Source organism: Akebia trifoliata, chromosome 8 (assembly GCF_017979445.1).
Source record: "Akebia trifoliata isolate Shusen 1 chromosome 8, ASM1797944v1, whole genome shotgun sequence".
NCBI classification, from domain to species: domain Eukaryota; kingdom Viridiplantae; phylum Streptophyta; class Magnoliopsida; order Ranunculales; family Lardizabalaceae; genus Akebia; species Akebia trifoliata.
The window spans coordinates 1847171-1874835 of NC_141382.1; the positions used below are offsets into that span (position 1 = coordinate 1847171).

At 36.4% G+C, this 27665-nt stretch overlaps 1 protein-coding gene across 1 annotated transcript; it reads left to right on the forward strand.

Annotated features, from left to right (window-relative positions):
• On the forward strand, positions 1 to 27040 carry LOC147395364 (protein transport protein SEC24 C-like). Its single transcript, XM_086451974.1, has 25 exons — positions 1 to 255; positions 1102 to 1924; positions 2552 to 2809; positions 3020 to 3094; positions 3215 to 3313; positions 3643 to 3754; positions 5065 to 5192; positions 12825 to 12944; positions 14384 to 14464; positions 15223 to 15300; positions 15419 to 15511; positions 15655 to 15709; positions 16369 to 16445; positions 18152 to 18223; positions 18399 to 18482; positions 19016 to 19135; positions 19262 to 19330; positions 20283 to 20360; positions 20508 to 20646; positions 23209 to 23373; positions 24146 to 24291; positions 24406 to 24585; positions 26066 to 26154; positions 26255 to 26286; positions 26590 to 27040. The coding sequence occupies exons 2-25, from the start codon at positions 1160 to 1162 to the stop codon at positions 26703 to 26705; spliced, it is 3231 nt and encodes a 1076-aa protein (XP_086308100.1). The 5' UTR covers positions 1 to 255; positions 1102 to 1159; the 3' UTR covers positions 26706 to 27040.
• The last annotated feature ends 625 nt before the right edge of the window (positions 27041 to 27665 follow it).

The following is a 27665-nucleotide window of genomic DNA, read 5'->3' on the forward strand; positions in this document are numbered from 1 at the left end:
GAGTTTCGATCAGCCTTTTTGGAGCTCTCCCCGCGAGGCCAACAGAAGACCCACTTCGCGATTTGAGAAGAGAGAGAGAGAAAGAGAGAGAGAGAGGGGAAGTTTTTGGTGATAAAGCGCAAGATTTACGATCACTGTAACTCAAACCTGAATCCATCTGCAATTCACATCAAAGCTGTTGATCGATTCTACAGTCGAGATTGGTTATCAGATCTCCCCTTGTAGCATCCATTATTACTCAAGATTTAATATCTGGTAAGTTAAATTCGTCAATTTTTTGATGTTAAAGGACGGATCTGAAACATTTTCTTTGTATAGGTTATCAATTCGTTATTCCTGTGTAAGATTTTGATTGGTTTGTCGAGGAGCAGATTTAAATTTGAATCCGTCAAATATTGTTATTTCGTGATGATTATCGATATATATATATTTTTTGTTCCTTTCAACAATGAAATCATCAGTTCTAGGATCGGATCAGCTCAGTTTTTCACATATTATATTCTATTAAATTGTAAAATAATTGATTTTCAGTAGGTTTTAGATGAATTATTGGTTTCTAATTGAATTTCTATAAATATTTCATTCTTTCCCTATTTTCTAAAAGTTGCAGAAGCTGTATTAGGTTTTACTGCTGAATTTGAGGAGTTTGAATGGTTATCATTTTACCCCAATTTTGTTGATTTTTGTTGTTAATATTTGGTTTGCTCTAGAGATTTCTGGTACCACGCTCCTCCTATTTTGAATCCATTTACTCCTGTAAAATATATATCTTTCTGTGGTATGAGAGGAATGTATAACTAATGCTTTGTTATTAATTTTGCAGCAATTTAGAAATTTATCTGAATTTCTAGAAATGGTTGAAAATCAGTGTCCTTTCCCCCCCAATAGATCGAATTGTTTCTGTAATGGTTTGCAACAGTTCGTCATAGATACATATCAAAGGATCAAAGCCCATATACAATTTTATTGCTTTTTGGGTAGATGATTATAGTTTTGGTCAAATCACGTGGACAACACATATTCATCTTGCTTCAGAAGTTATTAACATTATGTTATTTCTTTTATCTGATCTACAAAGGTTTCCATCATTTTTTTTTGCAGAGTTTACCCGAAGTTGTATCGGAGGATAAAAGAATTCAGGTCTGTTTATTGATTCTCCATGGCTTCTCATGTACCCCCTGGGGTACCAAGACCGGGTCATCCACCCCCAAATTACAACCCTAATTATCAAAGAGCACCTGATAATCTAGCTGATAACATGCAAAACCTACAAATCAATCGTCCTCCAGGCCCTCCATCCATGGCACCTGGCTCATTTGTTACCAGACCCCCGCCCTTTGCACCCCAACCTTACATGTCCTCTCCATTTTCAGCACCCCCTTCGGTGCCCTCGTCAGTTCCCCCTCAATCACTCCCTCCGTCTTTGTTTCCTAGTGCTTCACCAGTCTCCCGCCCAGGGCCCCCACCATCTGGCTTCCCAAGAATGGCCCCACCAACAGCTGGCCCTCCACAGCCCACATTGTCACAGAATTTGGCATCTGGACGCCCGTCAGGGCCTCCATTTTCTCAGCCTCCAAATTTAGGTGCATGGCCAGGTCCTGGTGCATTTTCTTCTAACCCACCATCAAATGCACAAGGTCCATTGACTAATGGGCCTCCTGTGCTTCCGAGTGGGACTTTTCCAGGCGGTCCCCCCTCATCTATCACCAATACTCAGCATCCACCTGTTGGACCTCCTCCTGTGGCTGTGCCTAGGGGTCAGTTTGGTCAAACAATTCGCCCTTTTCCGGGAAGTCCACCATTTGGTGCTCCATTGGGTCAAGCCTCGCAACCTCTACCACCATTTTCTGCGTCAAGTCAAGACATGCCACCTACACCGGCTTCTCCCTTTGGTTCTCAGATGGGTCAGATGCAATCACTGCAGGTGTGTTGTCTTTCTTTTCTGATATGATTTGATATTTCAATTCGATTTCGTTAAGCTGATTCTTAATTGGAGATGTTTATTGTTTTCTTCTACGTGATTACTTCGACGGAAAACTTAGAAAGATCAGGGCACTTGGAACTAATTGCATTGTATTCATGAAAATTGAGCCTTTTGGACCCAGGAGCCAAATTTACAATGCAACTTTCATTGTAATCAAATCAAACATAAGTCTTCTGTTGATTTTCACTTTAATGTGAAGAACTTCTCTGATTCTATTGTCCTGGACTAGAAGGTGGCATGTGCAAACACACATGTATCAAAAGGGTTTAATTGTAATTTAAAATATTGATTGAAGGGTTTTTGAAGATTAAATAGTGAAAAGGATACTTTCGTAATTTTGAAAATTGAGCAACGTGATTATACGGTCGTAGGTTGCAATTTAAAAAAAAAAAAAAAAAAAAACCAAAATGACCTTGATTATGTTAAATTTAACTATAGAAGTGGGGGTATTTATGGCCACACAAATTTTCGCATTGAACCACTTCTACTCCGCCTTCTCTCTTTATAATAGTAAAATTTTTAAAGAAATATATTGTGGTGCTGATTATCTTTCATACTTGCTCTTAGGGACCTCCACCAATTCCGGGTACTATGCCACCACCAAGGATGTATGGCATGCCGCCATTCCCTCCGCCTAGTCAATCTATGCCTGGGGTACCTCCTGCAATGGGTCACCTACCTCCTGGAATGGGTCACATGCCATTAGTCGGAGCTTCAGCAGCGATGCCATCCAAAATTGATCCCAATCAAATCCCGCGCCCATTTCCTACTTCTTCTGAGGTGGTTTTTGAAACTCGGCAGGGTGGTCAAGCCAACATTCCACCGGTAATTTTTTTTTTAAATTTTCTTTTCTGTGAATTGAATACACAAAATGGTTTAAGTTTACATCACTTTTAGAAGAATATGCCCTACGATGTCAAGCATTTGGGTAATGATATTTGGCGAAAAACATAAAGCTTTCCTTTGTCTATTGTACTGCTTATCTGAATGAAATATTCACCTCTATCTTTCTCTCTCTTTATTTTTTTTATAAAGCCTGCCACAATTGATTACATTGTCAAGGACACTGGGAACTGCAGTCCACGTTACATGAGGTGTACTATTAATCAGGTGCGTCAGAGATTCACATATTGTTGTTTCAGCTATTTTTATTATTCTTATAACACATCTTTGGATCATTGGACTCTTATTTGAATTCTTCCATTTTTTTCTCTCCCTTTTCTCTTTCAGATTCCATGCACTGGTGACCTTTTGTCAACATCAAGCATGCAGTTGGCTTTAATGGTCCAACCGTTGGCTCTTCCCCATCCATCAGAGGAACCAATCCAAGTAATAAATATATTTGTGTCTTATGATTCTTGTTTGTTATATCTTTTCCCCTTCTTAACTTTGGGCTCTACTTATTCCAACCATTTATCTGAAAACCACATTTCTATACCAAAAAATTGTTGTCTACAATAGCACCACAGAAACTAGTTTTTTTGATGCTCTAATTTCTTTTTTCCTTTCAAATGCAAGCATCCTTGACCTAGATTTAAATTTATGAAGCTATTAATTTTTAAAATTGTGGAAGTAAATTTATTTTCAATTTTATCTTTATTTTCATCCATATTTTGTCTTAGTGATTGACTAAACTTTTTAGATAATTCTCATAATAGGTTGTGGATTTTGGAGAAAGCGGACCTGTTCGTTGCTCTCGTTGTAAAGGGTACATAAATCCTTTTATGAAGTTCATTGATCAAGGAAGGAAATTCGTTTGTAATTTATGCGGTGGGTATTAATGGTTTATGATGTTGTTTCTTCTTGTTCTTTTAAACAAAAAAATAAAATGAAAGTTTATAGAGTTAATGAAACCCCACTCTGTTTTTGTTGATTGCATATTTTTCCCGAAGTATTATTTTTCGTTTTCTACCTATTTGGTTTAAAAATTACCTTATAATTTTGTTTAAAGGTATAGAATTTGATATATATTAATAAGTTAAGAGTGTTGGTCAAGATGATTCATCACAAGACAGATACTACAAACGATCATCTATCTACCTTACAATTCTCATCCCATCTAAGCAATCTTCAAGCCGCCGCCCCCCCCCCCCCCCCCCTCTCTCTCTTTAAATTCTTCAAACAATTTGCACTAAATAAACAATAAAAGTCCCTAAACATTTGTAATTACTTCTCTTTCATATTTCTCCTTTTGTTTGAAGACTTGGTTGTTGCTCTCTTCCACAAACCCAACAAGCAAAAAAACAACAATAAGTACCATAGTATTTTCCCCATCTCCCAAAAAGTTTGAGATTGCCAACTCTGAAAGAAAGTGAATTGAGAAAGGTGGGTAACAGGTAAGAATAATAGTAAAACACTGACATGAAATTAGATCACATAATCCAGCACCATTGCAATGGGATTTGAACATGGTTGATCTACTCATTGGAAGATTTTTACAATGAATAAAAGTTAACTAAAATGATACCGTGAGCCATAATACTATCCAAGGTTAGAATTTTGTTCCAGGTAACAGTTTGTACGAAAAAAGATACCATGAAAAGGATTTTTTGCTCCCAATGGTAGAAGATAATAGGAAGTTATATGCACCGAGGATTTGATTGAGAAAGCTTTGTCTCTAGTGTTATCCCAGCTTCAATGATTCTCCTCACTTGGGGAGATGGTTACATTGGATATTTGATCAGCGAGGCCAACCATAAGTGGTATTACAGTGTCATTGAACTTGCTTCTAAAGTTAGAGTCCTAAGATAGCCCATTCCAAGTTGTATCATGAACTTGTCAATAGTTATAATTTCTGTGAGTTGTTTCAAGCAAGGGGAGCTGTAGCAGAGCGGACCCAAGGCTCGAAGAAATACTACCATTGTGCAAGCCCAGGATTATATCAGCGGGTCCATAATTCCTGTGAATTTGATGAAGATCAGTTCCTTTTTAATTAGGAATTTAAGATATATACATTACAACTTTATTTATAGACTCTCTGTCTTTTCATATTTATACTTTTCAATTCCTGATAAACAAAAATACTTTTCAATTCCTCCTTTAGTTTTTTGCTTATGAATTGTACAACTTTTCTTATGCAGGATTTACCGATGATACTCCTCGTGACTATCACTGCAATTTAGGACCAGATGGTAGGCGTAGAGATGCTGATGAAAGGCCCGAGTTATGCAGAGGAACAGTTGAGTTTATTGCTACAAAGGAATACATGGTGAGCATTTTGTGAATTTCATTTAACAAGTGCGGGCTTAGCCCTGTATCTTCCTTCCTTTGACTGTTCTGTTTATGCATTTGATTACAGAGTGGTAGGTAGGAAAATTTGCATCTCTATCTCATTCTCTCTTAAGAGTATTATAAAGCTACTTTCAAAATATGTGCACCTAGAAACTTGGAAATATTGGAATGTGGAAACTTAATAGACAAGAACTTAGAGTTTGTAGATACAATGAAAAGAAGGAAAAATAGCATAGCATGTTTAAAAGAGACACACGGAAAAGGGGCAAAAGCTTAGGAAATTATGGCTGCTATCTTGGCAATATAGGAAAAGTTAAAAATAAAGACCGTGTTGGTTTAATAGTAGCTAGAGATTTGAAGAAAAAGTTTGCTAGTATTATGATAATAGGTAAGCAGTTATTACTTAATACTATAATGAGCATAATTAGCTTTTTTTCATCCCCAAGTTGGATTTGGAGAAAAGGACGATTTATTAGAAGACATGGCCGAACTCATTCAAGGAATTCCAAATGGAAAGAAGGAACTTGTATGAGGGGACTTAAATGGTCATGTAGGGAAAGAAAGTAGATGATATGAGAGGGTACATTGGAGGATGTGGTTTTTTTTTAAGCCCTCCACTCCTCAAGATCAGTTGTGAAGTTGATGAGTTGCTTCTTGATGAATCAGATGATTGGAAGCCTCTTGATCAATCCCTTCTTTATATTGACTTTGAAGCTGTTGACAACAACTTCTTAGCTTAAGGTGGTGGGTGGCAAGGACAGAAGGAAGGAGAGGTAATGCGGAACGCAAATCAAGTCAACTGTTCTGATGAAAGATTTGTAATTATTTAGGTTTTCACTTAATTGGGTTTGGATTTATCGTTTTATTCTTCGGGATTATTTTAGATTAATTATTATTTTTAGTTTTGAGTTGTTTTAGGATTTTAATTTTATGTTTTTGGGTTTATTTTGATGTTTTATTGGCCTATGGTCTTAATATAATATTTAGGGGCAGTTTAGTAATTTTAGTTTGTCTTTTATTTAAGTTTGTTAGGGTTGGAAAATTAGAAGAGAGAAAGTTATGAGATTAGTTTATTTATTTGGAATTTTAATTTAATTAGGATTCTTGATTTTTTTTTGATAAGTAAAGCAATATCATTAAAAAGGCAGTCGAGGGGATCGGCCAAAAAAAAGAAGATACGAGAAAAAGGAAAGACAACTTTACACACACAAAAATGGCATCCCATCTAAACATGAAATCCTAAAAAAATACCCTCTCAATGTCCAATCCAACTTGGATGAATGAAAAAGAAGACCAAGAATCAACAAGAATACATCGGGGTCAGGACTTTCGACCCTGGAGAAAATTTTCCTATTTCTTTCCTTCCACGCACCCCAACAAATAGCAAAGGGGAGTAAGGGCCAAAGACTCTTCTTCCTGCCCGTGAAAAGATTACGATTTCAACTTTGAAAAACTGCTAAGGTTGATGAAGGCATAATCCTAACAGATTGTATTAGGTTTAATAAACTATAATGATGACTAAAATTGAGATTGGAGCTTTGATATTCCCCTTCATGGTGTGATGCTATTTTGGATTGAGTCCAAGGTAACATTCGTTTTCTCTCTATCGATTTCTTTATGGAGTTGGTATTTATTGTTTTCTTAACATCTTCTTTCTCAGTTTCTCTCTTAAAATTTTCATTTAGATCTCTAAAAGATAATAAACTCTAGCCAAACCATTTTATAACCTAAAACCCCATCGAAATTCCTTCATCCATTGAAACCGAATTAATACCCATAAAAACCCAACCTAACCTTTCCACACTTGAACCACATCGTTCCAAACCACCCAAAGACCTAATCATCTTCTGTTTTTTAGCCTACAACTTCTCCAAACTTTGTTAACTTGCCGTCCAATAAATTAACACTACTTATTTGGCTATTTTTTACATTGAAATTGAGTCTAGAAATCTATTTTGAATATCTAACTGAATCCTTAAGCTAGAGGAAGACTTGTTTTCCATTAGAATTTACTTTTTTTGATAAATATAAATTTTATAAATAAAAAGAAAGAAGGGAGGCTGAGGTAGCCCCCAAACTACAATAGATACTAGCCAACAAGAAAGGAAAAGACATAAGAAGTACAAAAAGAACAAGCCCTACAAGGGACTACAAATCACAAATGCTATCCCAATTAAAAACAAAGTCTTGGAAACAAGTTCCCTCAAAGTTTTTGCTCAACTTAGACCAAAGGAAAAGCAAACCCAAGATCTCTAAGGTCACCGTGTGAGACGAGCTCTCCTTGCTATGGAACACCCTGTTATTGCGTTCTCTCCAAAGACCCCAAGCAATTGCGAACGGTAGGATAGTCCAAAGATATCTCTTCCTAGAATCGAAGATATTTAAATTCCAACCCTCCAAAAGCGCCCAAAAAGATGAAGGAAGTACCCAATCCACCTGAAAACGGGATAAGAAAAACATCCAAATACCTCGAGAAAAAGGACAATGAATAAGAATGTGGTTAATAGACTCTCCATCCCGAGAGCAAAGAAAACAAAAATTTGGGGTTATCCACCCTCGATAGATCAAATTATCCAAGGTGAGGATTCTTCCTAAAGAGGCAAGCCAAAGAAAGAAGGACACCTTCGAAGGAATAGGAGCAGACCAAACAATGGATGGATAGAAAGATACCTCACCCGCCGGCAACAAACAATAATAGAATGACTTAACAGAGAACTTCTTATCCTTGGCCTTGATCCATTCCCTTCTATCTGGCTCGTTATCTCTGAATTGAATTGAACTGATGAGATCTAGCAGAGATGTAACATTTGTCAACTCCCAATCGTTGAAATTCCTCCTAAATCCTAGATTCCAAGAGTCCGTGTTTCCATCCCGAATCAGACATTGCCTCACTGAGTTATTTTTTTTCAGCGAGCAAGCGTACAAGGATGGGAATTGAGTAGATAGAGTTGAAGTTCCGCACCATAGATCCTCCCAAAATCTAACCTTGTCCCCCATCCCCACTTTGTATCTGACTTCCCTTTCAAACTTCTCGACACCCTTCATTATACCCCTCCACACACTACAACCATAAATCCCGGTGGGCTCTTCACTATACCACCCAAATCTCTTCTCTCCATATTTTGCCTTAACCACTTTCCTCCACAAATTATCTCTTTCTTCCCCGAATCTCCAAAGCCACTTGCCCAGGAGAGCTTTATTAGTAAGTCTTAGCCCCCGAATCCCCAAACCTCCTTTCTTCTTTGGAGTGCAAACTATCTTCCAATTCACCAAATGATACTTTTTACCATCATTATTGTCATTCCACAGAAAATTCTTCATCAGTCTTTCAATCCTAACCTCTACTGATTGGGGCAACGAAAACATCGATAAGAAATAAATTGGAATGCTCGTTAAAGTACTCTTAATCAATGTCACCTTACCCCCTTTTGATAGGTATTTGGCCTTCCAAGTACTTAATTTCTTTTCCATTTTCTCGACAACTCCCTCCCAAATGTTTTTACTGCAATACGGAGCCCCTAGAGGTAATCCCAAATAGGACGATGGAAGAATATCACTCCTGCACCCCAAAATTGTAGCTAGAACCGGAAGATCCTGCACCTCCCCAACACCAAACAACTTGCTTTTCTGCAGATTGACGTGTAAACCTGAAATTGCTTCAAAGCAACATAATAAAACTTGGAGAACTCTCAGTTGTTGTCTAGAAGGATCTAAGAAAACTAAGGTATCATCTGCGAATTGCAGATGCGATAACAACGGACCCTCTCTAGACACTCTAAAACCAGATAACCTCCCTATCTCCACCCCCCTCCTGAACAATTTACCCAAGGCCTCAGTCACAATCAGAAATAAAAATGGGGATAAAGGGTCCCCCTGCCTCAACCCCCTGGTGCTTCGAAAGTACCTTGCCGGGTTGCCATTGACTAAAATAGAAAAGGAAACTGACGTGATACACTTCATAACCCACCTAATCCACCTAGATCCAAATCCCATCCTACCCAACATGTACTCCAAAAAATCCCAACTCACATGATCATAGACCTTTTGCATATCGATTTTTCCTACTAGCCCCGCCTTCTTGTCTTTGATTCTGGAGTCTAAACATTCATTTGCCATTAACACACCATCCAGAATTTGTCTTCCCCTAATGAAGGCCCCTTGCTCAGACCCGATTAACTTCTTCAACACCTCTTTTAATCTGTTGGCCAACACCTTGGATATAATTTTGTACACCGATCCCACTAGACTAATGGGCCTGAAGTCACTCAGATCAGACGCTCCCACTTGCTTTGGGATCAAAGCCACAAAGGTACTATTTAGGCCATAGTCTAGGCAACCTTTTTCCTGTAACTCCCAAACCACCTTCATGAAATCCTCGGATATAATCCCCCAACAAAACTTGAAAAATTCCATTGTAAAACCATCTGGTCCCGGAGCTTTGTTCCCCCCCATTGAGGCCACTACTAATCTCACTTCCTCCTCCCCAATCTGCCTTTCCAACCACGTCCTTTCTTCAACAGTCAATGATTCAAATTCAAGGTTGTCCGGCCGAGGTCTCCTCTCCTCTTTCTCCTTATAAAGCTTTTTATAGAAACTCACTACTCCCTCCCTAATATCCTCTTCCCCTTCCACCATCAACCCATTAATCTTCAACTTGACCATTTGATTATTCTTTCTATTGTAATTGGCCACCTTATGAAAAACTTAGTATTATTGTCCCCCTCTTTGAGCCATTGGATCCTAGATTTTTGGCGCCAGCTTATCTCCTCCATCAGAGCCACTCTTTGATACTCCACCTTAAGCTCAGTTCTTTTCACTCTCTCATCAAGATCTAGCTCACCCAATTCCTCCTTATAATCTAAATCCTCAATCTCCTTCAGTATCTCCCCCTTTCTTAACTCTACCTTCCCCACTTCTTCCTTATTCCATCTTTTCAATTTCTCTCTTAAGTATTTGAGCTTATTCTTAAAAACAACACCTGGGTACCCCACCATTGAACATTCACTCCACCATTCTTTGACTAAGTCTGCAAAATTTGGGTGAATAAGCCACATATTCTCAAATCGAAATGGAGTTTTTCTAGATCGGCAAAGCCCCGCCTCAATTATTATAGGAGTGTGATCCGAGACTATACTCGGGATTGCCGTGTGAATCACATTACTAAACTTTCCCTCCCACTCCACACTCACCAAGAATCTATCTAGTCTGGACATCCTGGGTTCAATTTGATTGTTAGACCACGTAAATCTTCTGCCAAGCAAGGGTAAATCCATTAAGGCAAACCTATTCACAAAAGCGTTGAATTCTCTCATCCCCTTAGTTATTCTCTGCCCCCCACTTTTCTCGGTGGTGAATCTGATGACGTTGAAATCTCCCCCCAGAACCCAAGGCTTATCCCAATACCCCGCTATGTCCTCTAACTCTTCCCAAAATTGTATTCTCTCCCGACACGCTGTGGGACCATAAACCCCTGAAAAAACCCATTGAAAATCTTCATTCACGCACCTGCAAAGAATCGAAATAGAAAAAGCCCCCACTAGATTGTCGATCACTTGAATGGACTCTTTGTTCCACATCATAATAATTCCGTCCGCACTCCCAATTGCCGGAAGAGCGACCCAACCAATATTCCCCCTCCAAAGATCCTTTATCACATTGTCCTCGCATACCGAAAGCTTTGACTCTTGAATAGTAACTAAGGTAGGCCTTTTCGATCTGATAACCGCGTTTACTGCCGCCCTCTTCCTTCTATCCCCCAACCCTCTAACGTTCCAAGACAGAATCTTAATCGTCATAGCAACCTAAAACGAACCCAGACTTAAACCACCTAACAACTCTATTGTTGTTCCACCACCTTGGCCAATTTTGGCCTAGTTAACCTCTTCACCGATTCCATGGGAGCCACCACGACCACCTCATTCGATGGCCCATCCCTGAAGGTTTGAATTTCTTGACCATCTAACACATCGAAACCCAAATTATCAACATCCACTCCACTATCCTTACTCATCTCCTGCAATTCTGACTCAAGAAGAGCTTTATCCTTTGAATCTCCAATAACTACTCTTAAGATAAGCGAACAATCCTTGTCTTCTGTCTCAGGTACTATTCCAAATTCTTTCGCTATATTCAAGGCTTGGCTAACTAGCCATTCTACTGTCTCCATCTCAGTTTGGACTAGTAATTCCTCCCCCTGGTCTAAGTTTGGAACCTCGAAACCTCTATCATCCCAATACCCATCTAAATACCCTTCTGTCTGATCCAAGCCCGTCACCTCCTCTGAAATCTGGGTCAAGGAACCTTATCATTAGAATTTATTGTTAGTACTTGAATAGCTATTACTATGGGATTGTGATGAACCTTAGGATTGTTTTGATTATCTCTTGGATTCTTTTACATGGCCATGAATGTAAGAGCCCATGATTTATATTTGCATTGCTCATGTTAATTCATTATTATCTCAGATTGATCATCCTAGGTTAACATTCACGGTCCTGCATCAAGAGGTGTCTGGTGAAATGCAAGAGTAGCCGTAATAAATGGTAAACTTAAGAAAAAGTCAAGTGAGACGTTTTGGTCATGTGCAGGTTGAAGGTTCTTAAAGAAAAAAGGGGAACACCCAAAAGAACATGGATTGTGTGAAAGCAGATATGAACACATTTGCAATAAAAAACGACTCTAAATAGAGTTGATTGAAAGAACATGATTCATTCCGCCGATCCTATTTTTTTGGGGCATGGCTTTGATGATGTGGTGTATTGTGTACGTCTTTGTGAAGAAATACTTATGAGTCTGTATCTTTACCTTGTAATGGCTTTCACTCTTCCAGACCTACTTCAGTTACCCAAAAAATGTTAATTGATGCCTTGAAGGCTAACTATAAAAATTTAATGATCATCTTCTTTGGAGCTGAATTTGACAACACTAATATGGCATTGTTGGCTATTATACTTGAAGTTGACTATAGCAGATGGGTAGGGGAAGAGGCATGCTGAACTTGGTTTAATTGGAAAACTATTTAAATGCATAAGCAATGGAAAGGGAAATTATGACACACATGCGAGGAAGTGGAGTGCACTTTTTTTTCTTGTGGGCTATTTTTTTGTTTTTGTTTTTGATAAGCATAAATGTATTAGAACCAGAAGGAAAAGGAAGCTGAGGTGGTCCCTGAAGGTACAAGAAGGAAGAATAAAAAAGAGAAAAAAATAAAGAAAAAGACTTAACAAAAGGGGAGAAATCACTCTATAAACAAAGGTGTGAAGGAAAGGAAGAACACTGCTCGAAACTGATATGCTTACTTAGTATTTACCATGGCATTACTTCCAATTCAGAGTTGGGAGTAGCTTCAACCATTAGATCTGTGGTAGGTCTGATATTTAGTATTTTAATCATAATTGACATAAATCTCCCATTGGCTTTGCAAGACTAGTTGGTGAAGGTGCTCTATACCACAGACACACACGCAATAAAATTCTTTGCTGGTTTTTTACATGATGGCAGTGGTTGTAACTTGTAAAAATTATTTGCTTGTTATTCAATTTATAAGACATTATTCATCAATTTTTTTTACAAGACATTGGATTTACTGAAAGCCTCCAATTAATTCCAGGTCCGTGATCCAATGCCAGCAGTCTTTTTCTTCCTTGTTGATGTATCCATGAATGCTATACAAACGGGTGCAACTGCAGCAGCATGCAGTGCAATCAGCCAAGTTATTGTGGATCTTCCCGTAAGTTTGAAATCAACTCTATTCGAAGAAGTTATATGTATTTATCAAAAAAAAAAAAAAAGAAGAAAAAAAGTTACAGGTTGTGATGACATTTTATTTTTTTGCTTAGAGTGTGTGTCTGATTCTCTTGGCATATGTAGAAATATATAGTACGAGGGGGGAAGGGGTTCTCTTCCGTAGTCTCTTGTACTGTATTTTTTGGTCAAGTAAAAAACTCCATTATAAAGAAGGGCATTTCTGTGTCTGACTCAGAGCAGCTTGTATTTCATCTCAATATATCTTTCTAGAATGCATATTTCTTTTGCTGCTTGTTGAGAAAGAATGTGATGAATGTTTATTACCATTTCCAAAGTCATGAAGGTAAAAACACATTTCAGGTGTACACCTGAAATTATACTTTTTTTTTTCTTTTCCCGATAAGTGGAAATTTTATGAAAAAGAGGAAGATGTACTCAAAGAGAAACAAGTACAACAAAGACGATGACTTCTAATTTTTTGATAGGTAAAGTATCATTTCATTAAAGCGGTTGAGTTGATCGGCCAAAAGAAATAATATAAATGAAAACAACTCAAGAGGCTGCAAGACAACAAATTTGATCCCACCTCACCAAAAAGTATTCAAGGAAGATCCCCCTAAACTCCATAAAACACTTTACACCTAAAGAAGAACAAGCCCAAAACTGACACTATTAGATTCTCTAGAGACTCACTCCTTCAAATCGATGACTTTTAATCTCTCCCTTTACAAACCAACTCCCACCTATAAATAAAATCCTCAAAGAAAAAGCCTTTGAAACTATCATCCTTTTGCTCCTTTTTCCCTATTGTACGCTCAGTGTTCAACTTGTAGCATCAACTGAAAATGGGTACTTGGTTTCTTAAGATTGCTGGGTTCATGGGGAAAAAATGCATACATGTGCTAGTCAATGGTTGAATTTGGTGAAGCATCAATCAGGCAGCAACATCACAGTCTTATCCAATACCTTCTGAGATTTTGTATGGTTCTGGCCTAATTTAATTTTCTTGTGAGCTGGTGCCGAGCCAATGGTTTTGGACATGCTCCCTTAAACCCAAAATGGTTTTGAACATATTCCTTTACACCCACTAGTCTTATCCAATACCTTCTTTTATGTAAGGTTCTGGCCTAATTTAATTTTCTTGTGAGCAGCTGCAGAACCTATGGTTTTGAACATACTCCCTTAAACCCAAAATGGTTTTGAACATATTCCTTTACACCCACTACAGTATTCCATTACTTCATTATATATTGTTCTATGCATTCATGCAATGAAATGTTGTTTAGTTATTTTTCATTGTGTTATGTATATATGATTTTCCATAACATTTTGTTGCATTTCTTGTAATGTTAAAGGAGAGCAAGACTACAAGTCAACATGTAAGTTTAATTAATTTACGGATTGAATGACTTGTCTCTGCAGGAAGGTCCCCGGACAATGGTTGGCATTGCAACATTTGACTCGACCATTCATTTTTACAATTTGAAAAGAGTACTGCAACAGGTAAATACTGAGTTTAGACCGTAGCACTGGGTTTCTTAGGGATGTTGATTTGGGAACATCTTCCTAAGAATTTATTTTAAGGATAATGATTTTTGAAGGCTTTTTATATTAATGAAATGTCATCTCTATTGTCTTTGTTGTGGAGTTGTAGCATAGAAGATTCTTGGTAAGATAGCTTAACATTTGAATTTAATATTATTTATTTAACTAAATTATTTTATAATGCTCGAGTTTAATGAAGATATCTACTTATCAAAAAAGTTCAATGAGATATTTTTTTTTTCCTCCTTTCACAAACTGAACCTACTTAATTATAATAGTATTCGTGGAAAGCTGACTTTTCGTCATAGTAAAGGCAAAAAATGCCTGTTGATTCGTGACTAACCAATCTGTTGGTGACAATATTGTTGTTAGAATATTATAGAGTGGCTTGTTTGGAGTTTGAAATTCAAACTAGGGCTGAACTCACAATAGAGTGCCATAAGTGCTCAATTAGATGCTGTTGACAATCAATGGGGAGAAATATATGGTTGGAAAACCCTGAGAAATCTGGAGAAAATTGCTTGCCTTCATTAGAAACCTTTGTACCGATCATACCCCAACAAACCTTCAAAATCACTCCTTGAATATCCTTATTACCCTGTAAATGCCTTGCTAATTTACCATTGTATTGTTTTGTGTCATCTCAAAAAAAATAAAAAAAGTAAGAGAGAGAGAGAGAGAGAGCTAGAATTCACCATTTGATGTTACCTTTGCAGCCCTTGATGCTTATTGTCCCTGATGTACAAGATGTTTACACTCCTCTTCAAACTGATGTTATTGTTCAACTTGCTGAGGTTAGCAACTTAACATTGCAGTTCACATTCCTAATGCCTTTCAAAAAGTATATTTATGTAGCAGAAATTCTCCAATTTCATATTTGTAGTAATTTCACTTTCTTTTATGAGGATTTAGTGCCGTCAACATCTGGAGCAACTGCTGGAGAACATTCCAACCATGTTTCAGAGTAATAGAGTTACTGAATCTGCATTTGGTGCTGCTACGAAGGCATGCTTTAGTGCATTTAGGCATTTTCCTTATTTTTATTTGTTATTTATCTTTCAGTGGTTTACTATTGGATCTTTGCAATCAGCATTACACACTTAGTAGCTCTGATCATTTTTTATTTGATTTTGTACACACTATTTCAGGCTGCTTTTTTGGCAATGAAAAACACAGGAGGAAAACTTCTTGTATTTCAGTCAGGCAAGTTGCATTATTTTTTTAGCTCATGTAACTTCTGTTTTTTTTAGTATTGTGCTTAGCTGCTTCTATTCCTTACATTTTCCTCTATTCTTTTTCTATAAAGCTTTCTTGTTATTGAAAGAACAACTCTTGCCCAACTATGTTAGTCAGGTTAGTCCTACAATTATTGATAAAAGAAACTTCTAATGATAAATGAAGTTATCTATGATAAGGCTTTAAGAAAAATAATGATCATTTGGCTGAAGCTTGGTGTTTATTCTCAACTGTGTGCAAATATTGTCTATAATTTATAGAGAGCTGTGCGGTTGTGTTAAAGGAAATTGCTTTCAATCGTAGATTTTAATATACCACTTTGATTTTTGGAACTTCTAATCATATGTTTATCCCATTCTTGTGGTACCGTCTTTTTTTGTTTTCTAGTATAAGTCAGCTCAAAATTCATGAAAGATAGGTTGGTTTAGTTTCTTACTTCTCTGTTTTCGTCCTTTAATCTAATGTTTACTTTACCAATAAAAAGTCTTTCATTTAATTCATCCTTTTGTTTTATGATCTTGTTTAAGTTTTCTTTTGTTTCATCTCAAATGATAATTGAAGATAGCTAACTTATTGTATTAGAGGTAAAATTTGATATTGTGCTGATTGGTTCAATTGATCTGCAGTCTTGCCGTCAGTTGGATTTGGAGCTCTTTCTGCTAGAGAAATTGATGGAAGAACAAATGCCTCTGCTGGAGAGAAGGTGAGGGCTCATTTTTCTTGTTCCCATTAGCTTTTTAATTGCTTGTGTTTTGATCATAACAACATGCAAGATCAACATTGTTGATGTTGGTTTGACGTCAGTCATCATTGTACATGCTCAAACCATATCATCCTTCTTTCTATTACATTAACCCAAATGTTTCTGCTCCCAGATTCTCTCAAAGGTGCTCATTTTTTATTTTGTCTTTCTTTGTCTTTCATCCAATCGACCACATTCTTGTTGAGTTTATTCTATGGCATTTTACTCCATCAATCATGTAGACTGTCTTATCTTAGTTTGTGTATAAGAACTTAGCATAAAATATTAGTTTCTTAATTAATGATTTAACAAAAGATATTTGTGTTATTGAGACATTCTTTCGATCTTTAATTCAGAACATAGTTCAAAGTTTTGTTCCGTTTCGAAATGTTTCGGCCAAACATTCCTGTTTTTGGACATATCTGAATGAAACATTTTGAAATTTCAAAAGTATTGCAATGCATCCTGCTTTTTTTGTTGTTTATTGGCTGGTACGTCATAATAACATGTATCCCGCTACACACACACATGTATATACGTATAGATAGATCTAGACATACACACATAATAACATGTATCATGCTTTTGTTTTTTTGCTTTTTGGTTGTGACTTTGTGTTTATATTTTTAATCTTTAAAATTTAATTTAATTTATAGTTCCTAAGTGTTCCTTCCTTGTATGATTTTTTGTTCAATTTTGATCATATTGTTAGTTTTTACTTGTGTGCTATTGATTATTATGATTTGGTGCTTTAACTTGTTTATACAACTCATATTTATGCTGTCATAACTGCAAAAATTTAAAACCTATCTTTCTCTATTTAATTTTTTGATTTTTTATAATTTTATTGCCCCCTTGCTTCACTCAGACGAGCGCCTAATTTGCACCTTAGATGCCAGGACTCTGCTCTTAAGTGTGCCTTTTGCTCTTAATTGCGTTGCCCGATACATATTGGTACTACAAGAAAAATCTTTTGCTGAAACTTGAATGCTTTGGCATTGAAATATTTGGAATGCAATGTTTTGATACTAAATTAACTGTGAGAAAAATCTCATAACTAGATGCATTTAATCAAATAAAAAAGACTTTTATGATATGTGCATCAAATGCATTATTTCAAGGTTATTGTGTGTATTTCAGAATGTTTCCGAGGTTTCTATGTTTGTTTCTGATGCATATTGATTTTGAAAATGTGATTTTTAATTCTAACCGTCAGTTTAAACATTTAAAAAAAGTTATCTATATTTTTTATGAATATAAACTAAAATTAATGATTTAAAGTGAATGTACCGTTATGTTCCAAATGGTGGGGTGTTGAGGTTTTTGGAAAAGCTGAAACAAACAAACGATACATGATTGTAGTCCTTAGTTCTGAATGCTAGTATGTAAGATCTTTATTCTTACTGGTCTATGCATTTAGCTTATTTTGGCCCTAGATCAGATCGCAAAAAGTTTAGAGGTATGTTTTGTTGGCATGGTGCATTTAACTTCTAACTAAATAAATATTGTGGCTAGTTTACTAACGATCAACAAAAGTCCAAGATTTTTTCTGATAGAAAGTCCATATTTGTGATTTTGATCAAATAACAAAATGCCTTTCATCACTAACTTTGCTGCCAAGATTTCGTGATTTCTTATTAAAAATGTGCTGCACTGTTTGATCTCAGGAGGCCCACAAGTTACTCCAACCTGCAGATAAGACTCTAAAAGCTATGGCAATAGAATTTGCCGAGTATCAGGTGAGACAGAAATTTAGTATCCTCGTACATAGGAAGAAAATATTGTTCTGAATACTGTTCTTATATGATGTTTGATTTCTTGAGTACCCCAACGAGTTGTATCATTTGTGAAACCTACGGATGGTGTTTATACCTTATTTAAGTTGACTGTAAACTAACTACAACAATTCTACAGGTTTGTGTGGATATTTTCATTACCACCCAGACATACGTGGACATTGCTTCCATTTCTGTCATCCCAAGAACTACTGGGGGTCAGGTATTCTTACTGCTATTCTACTCCATACTTTCTGATCTATTGAAAAAGAATGAAGTTTTAAGAGCATGGAAGTTTTAGATAGTTTTCTTTCTCTGAATTAGGCTCTAAGAATGCTTGCATCAGAAAATTTTTAGTTATCCACAAATTATTTTCTAATAACAAGTTGATAATTTTCATCATAGCGTTATTATCTATTTGTTGAAGAGTCCAACGCTATCAAGATTCTGGGAATTATGAGTGGAAAATCTCCATGGTCATCATTGCCCCTAATATATTTTTATTTTTGTTGCTCAGTGGTTTCTTAAGTTGACAATTCTGTTTTCACGTACCTATGTATTTCTGTTTTGTTATATTTGACTATTCTTTAAAGAGATTTTGTGACCAGTAGCTCTTCCAAAATAGACGATCTTTAGAAGCAAGTGCATGCTTACAACAAATCATAACCATTCCAGTGTGGTAAATTCTCTGGTAGTTCATTAACAGATGTTTCGTTCTGTTATATGTGACCTACTTGTTTGTTTTTCCTGTTGAAGGTATGTTACTACCACCCCTTTTCAGCTATTTCTGATTCAGCCAAGCTTTACAATGACCTTAGATGGAACGTCACAAGACCTCAAGGTCTTGAGGCAGTAATGCGCGTTAGATGTAGCCAGGTTAGATCATTGTTAACAAATCCTATTTTTAACTTTTATCACTACTATGTGTTTTGACTTCTGTTTAATAATTTAGATGTAGGTTATTATGATTCTTTTGTCTGATAAATTTATTTTCTTTTGAAGGGTCTTCAAGTTCAGGAGTACTATGGAAGCTTTTGCAAACGCATTCCTACTGATGTCGATCTTCCTGCGGTCAGTATTCCTGTTATAGTAATAGTCTCAATGCATGACTGGAAGCACTTAAAATTGTACATGTACAACAGTTAAATCAACTTTAGCCATAAGAATAGAGCATTTAACAATTATCAAGTACATGAAACCTGTTTAAAAGCAAAGGGATGCAATAAGTGGGGACATAAATAGATTCATATTCTTGTGAAATCCATGGGATTTGGTGGTTTTTTTTGGGTTATGCATACATATGTCATGTGACACTTACCTATAAAAAAATGTCATGTGACACCTAATCTAAAACGTTGGAAACTTGCATAACTAAATATTAAAAAAATTAAGAATACATGCAGAACATGGGAATATAGGTCTCTTTTCTATTTTTTTCACCAATATTAATGATATCTTACTGATCAAAAAAAAATATTAATGATATCTTGTTTTCTTCCTTTTATGTGCCTGTCCTATTTACAACTATCATACAAGAAGATGCCAGGGGATGTAAATCTTTGTGGTTTCTTTTAATGTATCCTGTTGGGGCTTAAACCTATCTTACCTACCCAGCAGAAATAAGACTCATGTTTAATGCTGTTTAATGGAATCAATTGCAATTTCCCCCCATTTTGTGGCTTCTAGCAACAGTGCAGTTGAATAGCCACTCAAGTATAAATTTAACATAACTTTTTTGGAAGTTTGACTAGTTTCTACCTTATCCCAAAAATTTGGGGTCGGCCGACTGAATCCTGTTTCTCCATTCAATTCTGTATAAAGCCATGTTTTCTTCTAATTCAAGTGTGTTCCCATGGTTAATACAATAATTCTGGACCTGCTATACAGTTGATGAATAGGATCTCTGATCTCGCAGATGCATCTAATCATATTCGAAACATTTTTGTGATTATATTTGTACAAATTCTTCACAATGTTGAACACTTGGTTTCATCTATAAGATAGCTTGTGTGCTGTACTGCAGATTGACTGTGACAAAACTATAATGGTAACCTTCAAACATGATGATAAGTTTCTAGAGGGCTCCGAATGCGCTTTTCAGGTACAACTAGAAATGTTTTTTGCAATCATCAACCATTTTCTTTGCATTTACTATAATTCATTCTGATGTTCTGTTGAAACTACCAGTTTTGTGATCTTCAAAGAAAGCTCTTTCAAATTGTATTTTACTGTTTATTTCATTGTCCAGTGCGCGCTTCTTTACACAACAGTGTATGGTCAACGAAGAATCCGAGTTACCACATTATCACTTCCTTGCACTGCTGTGCTCAGTAATCTCTTCCGTTCAGCTGATTTGGATACTCAATTTGCTGGTTTCTTGAAGCAAGGTGACTGATTCTGTACTTTATAATATCACCTGTTTTAGTGCAGAGGGTTAGTTCAAAGATGTTCTCAATATAAGTATTTCAAGTTGTTAAAAAAAATCATGGTTTGATCTAAGAAATTTATTTTTATCAATGTCTCTGTCATTTAGACCAGTGTTTTAAATGTCCAGGCATGAAGTGAGATGTTTAACTAGCCAAAGCCTTGAGGCAAGGTGCAAGTCATAAAGCCTAATTGAGCATGCATTGTAAATAAGTAAATTATTATTATTTTTTGATAGATAACGGAAACAAAAAGAGCAAGCGGTAGATCAAGATGACCTACAAAAGGAAAAAAAAAACAATAAAAGAACCACGGCTCCAAAAGAAGTTACGGCATTGAAAGATTACAAATACTATCCCAACGAACTAGAAAGTCCTCAAAGAAAACCTCTCAACTCCTTGAAGATCTTACACCAAAAAAAAGAAACCCAAGGATTGAAAAGTATAACTCTTGATTGGGCCTTCCCTTCAAAAGTTCTAGCATTTCTCTCCTTCCAAAGACCCCACATAATCGCAAACGGAGTTAAACTCCAAAGCCTCCTCTTGGAATGACGATAACTCATCCCCAATTGCGACCATTCCCTAAAAACATCTCTCAAAGAACTCGGAATACAACGCTCCACTCTGAACAAGGAAAAGAAGTGATTCCACAGGACAATGCACAAGAACATGACTAACCGACTCCTTGTTACGCAAGCACAAATGACAATAACTCGGGCTGCAGAATCCCTTTCTTCTCAACTGATCTAGCTTAAGAATTCTTTCCTTAACCGCTGTCCACACAACGAAAGCCACCTTAAATGGCACCCTGGGGCCCCATACAACTATGCGGGGGAAGGAAGCATTACCACTCCTATTCAAATCTTCATAAAACTTTCACAGAGAATAAACCTTTGTTTTTAGTAACCCAAAACCTAGTATCGTCTCCAATTGGAACATTATCAAGGCTTTCCAATAACTTTGAGACCTCCGGCACTTCCCAATCATTCAAGGACCTTCTGAAACCTAAGTCCCAGGTAAAGTAAATTATTGTATTCATCAAAAAATGAAAGTAATTACTTGCATATACAGATAAGTAGATCTCAGAAAAAGGGGGGAAAGAAAGTAAAACAAAAGAAGAAAATTCACAATTTCATGTTCCAAAATTTAATTTCCTAATCAAAATTACAAACTCATTAAAATCAAACTAAAATTGAACTACATCCATATTCTTATACTGACAACTTTTCAAGATTTATTGCCTCAAACAAAGATCAGTGCTTAGTGTTACTGTTAACAACTAGTGTAAATGAAAAAGCATAATGCCTCTTCAAAACTAGTAGAAGAGATGGCATTGACTTTTTTTTTTAAAGGAAAATGGTGTAGATTTAGAGAGTAGGAAAAATAGAACTTGGAAGGAAGTAAAAGTAATGGAAGAGGAAACTGAAGAAGAAGCATAGATTGTTGGAGTTGCAAATCAAGTAGAGTTTGTAGAGATTAAGGTAAAAAGATGTAATATATACTTCCTTACCTAAGGACCTTTATGTAAATTAATTCTTAGAATGTGGATGGATTTATAAGGATTATTCTGTAATCATAATACAGAAATAGAGAGAAAACAAATGACATATCCCTAAGAGGTTTATGCCTTAGTAAAAAAAGGTGCCAAAAAGGCATTCTTCGCCCCTAAGATGCAACTAGCTTATTCAGACCCTCTTCAAATAAGGTGAAAATGATATTTTTGTTCCAATGTCTACCTCTTCTTTCCCTCTGAATTGAACTTTTCCTTTGGTTCAGTTCCTATTATCATCAATGATTGAAGTCGGACACTATGTGTAGAAATATAAGAAGGTGGATCTATCTTCTCCATCAAACCAAATGAGATTGTTGTCGATACAAAAAGAAAAAAAGAAAAAAAAAATCTTCTGTGACATTCACCTATCTGTTTGAGGGGAAAAATGTCTTGAGGCCTTTTTCGGGAGCCTCGCTCTAGAGCGACTGTGTGAGCCTCAAGATGAAGTTTCTAGATCCTTTTAAAACATTGATTTAGTCTTCAAATTGAAATATATCCCAGAAACTTCACTCTTTATGTCATGCCTAGTGCTGGCAATGGGTTGGGTTAAACCTGGTAACCCAACCCCATTGAATCGGTTTGGGGTTTGGGTTACACCGACCTTAACCTTTAGTGAACCTGAACTGTTACATCTCTATTGTAGCAATGGTACTGGGTCAATTGGTATCTCGAACCTTAAACTTTGCTGAACCTGGACTGTTGCATCTCTATGGTGGCAATGGTTTCATGGGGCAGATCTGACTTGACATTAAAAACTGAGTATTAGTTGGTCTCGTATCTGGTTTGTGTGACCTGCAAAAAGGCAGTAGTATCTATCCACTGTTGTCCCTTGTTATGCTGTTATGCCTAAACTCTAAAGGTAGTTCTTAATGCCCGGTGATTTTAATATCATCTCGCCGGATCTGTTTTATGTATGCAATTTCCCAGAGTTAATAAACTTATTTATATTTTTGCATTTTTTTTCTCTTGTGCAGTGGCAAACGACATTCCTACCTCCCCTCGTATCCAAGTCCTGGATCAAATAACTAACCTCTGTGTCAACATTCTGCACTCATATCGTAAATTTTGTGCCACGGTATCATCTTCTGGACAGCTAATTCTTCCCGAGGCGCTTAAGCTTTTGCCTCTATATACCCTAGGTATTTTTCTCCTTTTCTCATGATCCTATCTTTAAATTATTTGGACTCAATGAGGCAGCAATGGTGGAACTTAATACCTGTGGCATGGGAAGAGCTTTCGAAGTTCTCTCTCCTCTATTCTATTTTAATAGTATCTTTGTTACTGATAGAAAAAAGAAAAAGTCTGTTGATTTTTTTATTATTGACCCATACATTTTCCTCTACCATTCTATTCTGATTTTTTTCTAAATGATAAATGGAGTGCAACCATCGTTTCTTTGAGGGGAAAGGTGAGTCAATGAATGAGTTCATTATGCCAATTTTAAGTATTCTGTTTTTCTGGTGTAAGGTTTTCAAAGAATTTAGAGGGCTTCTCTTTAAAGATATTGTGGGTAGATGGGACTGTTTTTTTGTATAGCTGGCCCTTTTTGTTTCTTTATTACTGTAGCTGGTCAACTCAACCATCTTTCTCAATAAAATATAATTTTATTTATCAAAATATAAATAAATAAAAGCTCTCAATATCTGGCTTCCTGATAGGAAATCTTCGACCAATCTGTTACAATGTGGGGAAAAAGGGTGTGGGTGGGGACTAACATTCTGTTCAAACATGTTAGAATTGCCAAAAGTCATTTGATTTTCAAAGACAAGTACTCGCTGAGTAGAAAGGTCATTAACTCTGAATAGCTACTTGGAAACTGATCTCTGTTTTCTTTTTCTCACCCTTGTTCTGGTAAGAAATTCTGGATCCGTTACATTTTTATTTTTTTGTTTTTTCCTGCATCTATTTCAGCATTGGTTAAGAGTATAGCGCTGCGGACTGATGGACGAATAGATGATCGGTCCTATTGGATCAATCGTGTCACCTCCCTTCCTACTCCATTGGCTGTGCCTCTGGTCTATCCAAGGATGATGGCTGTCCATAATCTTCTTCCGAAGGTACAGATACTTGCTTGGTTAGTCCTTTTTAAATTTTTTACTATTTAATTTCCAACTATTACGTTTCAACGATGATTGGATAATTCACATGTGATATTTCTCTGGACTCTACAGGATGGTGGTGGATCTCTTATTCCCCCTACTGTTCCACTTTCCAGTGAGAATCTAACAGATGATGGAATCTTTTTCTTAGAAACCGGTGAGGATGGTTTGATTTATGTTGGGCATGAGGTGAGCCCTGATATAATACGTCAACTATTTGGTACTCCTTCCATTGACGAAATTCCTTCCCAGGTATATTACACTACCATGATTTATAGCATTGAATGTCTAGTTGACAATTATAATCTTATTTTTCTTCTTCAATGATACTGTTGAAATTGCTTTTCCTCCTCCCCCCTAACTATCATGTCACAAAATTCAGCGATTTTCCCCCAGAAATTTGGAGAAGGTCTCCGAGTAAGGGATCAATCAACTTAAATATGTGAATCAATGAATTAACCGGCAAAGTGCTGATTAATTGCCTCCAGCCTCCTTAAACCTCAAGATTCTGCCTTCTTTAACCTTCAAATCTAAATAACAGGATTGGTTTTTTTAGGGAGATTGAAGTTCATGGGTTTTGGGGAAGAAACCCAAAGATATCATTTGTATGATCCCCACAAATTTCCCAATTTTTTTACAAGACATTCCCGGATCTATCTGAACTAAAATGAACTGACCCCTGCCAAATTATTGCTGAATCGGAATTTTTTACTATGCTTACCACTGTTTGGGGTTTTGCCCTTTCCTCATTTACCATTGAGTCCATTGATTTGACCCCGGCTTACTTATCAAGAAAATAAATAAACTAATTCAGCTTGAAATTATTAGATTATGAATTCTTGGCTAGAATATGTACTCTTAATGCCATTGGTGAGTTTTCATAATCAGCAATAGCTTTATTTGTGAATTATCATTACCTGAGTTGTTTTGGTTTCTAAGTTATCGGCTGGATGCAGTAGTAAGCAAATACTACTGATATTTAAACATTCTCACAATTTTATTTTTCTTCTAGTTTACTTGTGAATGATCATAGTGGAGATTGTTGTTTTGGCTGTAATAACTTATTTGGAGATAATACTTAAAAGTTTAGGGATGAAACCTTCATGCTCTAATGAAATGGAGTGATCCTAGCAAAACTGGACCCAATTAGATTCCTGGATTTGTTGGATGTCATGTCAGTTCTAGAAACGCAAGCACTACAGTGGTTCTGTCGTTACTTTTTGTTCCCCCTACGAAGGAGTTGTTGGAGTACAAGCTATACCGGTTGCTTATTGCCTAGGATTGATGTGGCATCAATGGAAGCCAATACCAGGTTTGCACGTGTGGGAATGCTATAAAACATTAAATATGAGTACCCTTACTGCTCTTACCTTATCATACCTGTTAGAATCCCTGAATTACCCCTTCATTTCTAGATTCAGTTGAAATAAATCAGTAAAACTTAGCTGGAGAGGCTTGAATGTCAAAGCTCACATCTGTAAAATTTCCCTACTGTTAACATTGCTCCCTTGGTTCTGTTCAGCCGAAAATGGTTTCTGCCAGCTGTTTTTTTTTTGCACCCAACAACACAATACAACTGTTGTTGGTTCAACATACCTCTGGAAACTAAATCAATTTCAATAGATTTAGTTTGGAATAATGCGTGTAGTTTATAACATTTTAAGGAATGGATTGTTTTCATTAGGATGCACAGTCTATTTTTTCAGTAACATATGTATTTTGGTCTATTCAGTTTGTCTTGCAGCAATATGATAACAAGTTATCAAAGCAACTAAATGATTTGGTCAATGAGATAAGACGCCAGAGATGTTCCTACCTTCGGTATGTCCGACATTCTAACCTAACTTTATAAGAGTTTCAGTGCATGTGATGGTATAAATGCATTGTTCTCTTTGATTGATTAGATTTTTTTTTTCCTCAGTTTACAATTGTGCAAGAGAGGAGATCCGTCGGGTTAGTTCAGCTTTATATTCATTTTTTTCTTTTCTGGAACGCTATGGTCAACAATACAACACAAATACAATGGCTTACTGAAACTAAAATCTTCCTTGGGTCAATATAAATATATTTCAGCCCAGTGGTTCCAGTTTGGTTGACTAAGATAGATACCCTTAGTTAGACCTGTTGGTTGGGTGTCTTGACCTTCCTCATTTTAACCGTTTGCCTGGAGGAAGAGTCATCTTCACAAAGACTTTCCCATTTCATTTACTGTGTTTTCTGATAATTCTGCTCACGTGATCTCGTACTTTGGTGCAGGAATGTTATTTTTGTCATACATGATTGAAGACAAGACTCCTGCAAGTCATTCGTATGTTGAGTTCCTTATACATGTCCACCGGCAGATCCAAGCCAAAATGGGAGTGAACAGTTGAAGGTTCCCCATCGGTGAAATTTTGGTGTCAAGTATCAATATCAGAGTTTTATTTACAATTTGATCTATAAAAATGGGAAAGAAGATGGAGAACGAAAACGTTGGGCTTGTTCATTCGTTCTTTAAAGGTAGTAATTCTTCTGCCTGACTCATTGAGATATTTGATGTTATAGGACTTAATAGTGTTGTTGAGTTGGCGGTGCTCCCAGTATTATACTGTAAAAGTAATAATAATAGATATCAAGTATGTTGCTTAATTCCCGATTTGCTATTTTAATTTTTGTAAGATAGAAAGTCTTGAGTAACAGAAAGAGCCGTGTTTTGGTTATTTGTTAATTAGCGGCTCTGAATTCAGATTACCATCAAATTTTCAGCACCAAGGCTGGATTTAGTCCAGAGTTTTATGGGGAAGTGGAGAAAATGCTTACAAGTGAGGTTCCAAAATGTGGGCCCCTATTCTTGCTAAAAAGGTTTTAAAAGGGTCAGACTGGGACCGTCAATGGATCTGATCAGACTTGAATTATAACTTGGTATCTGGATCAAGGATTTGGGTTTTGATAACCTATTGGATCAGTTTTCGATTGAATCCATGTTCCAATCCATTAAAATGTGAGGGAGTATATAAATTATTTTATATATTTCGTCTAAATATAGAGAGTATATTTATAGTGTATATCAAATCAGATTTATTTTGATCTGATTGTTATTGGATTTGATTTGGATCGTAATGTTAAGTCCTTATAGAAACTCGACCCAGTAAGTTTCAAACCTGATTTATTTTTTTTATTTGTTCCGAGTCTAATCCTATCCTTAATAGATTGGACCCTGATCCAATCCGTACCTAATCTATCGGTACATGTGTGCGTGAAGATTAAGGTGCTGTTTGTTAAACTGAAAAAATTAAGTGTTGAATAGCATTAAGTGTTAAAACTTATAAGCGCTGAATTTAAGTGTTAAAAAA

What these genes read in the sequence shown, in the direction of transcription:
- LOC147395364 (XM_086451974.1), top strand. Translation starts at nt 1,160, where the DNA reads ATGGCTTCTCATGTACCCCCTGGGGTACCAAGACCGGGTCATCCACCC. An exon ending in AAGTTATTGTGGATCTTCCC is followed by an intron (nt 12,945 to 14,383) that starts GTAAGTTTGAAA and finishes TTGTCTCTGCAG; the next exon opens with GAAGGTCCCCGGACAATGGT. An exon ending in ACTTCTTGTATTTCAGTCAG is followed by an intron (nt 15,710 to 16,368) that starts GCAAGTTGCATT and finishes ATTGATCTGCAG; the next exon opens with TCTTGCCGTCAGTTGGATTT.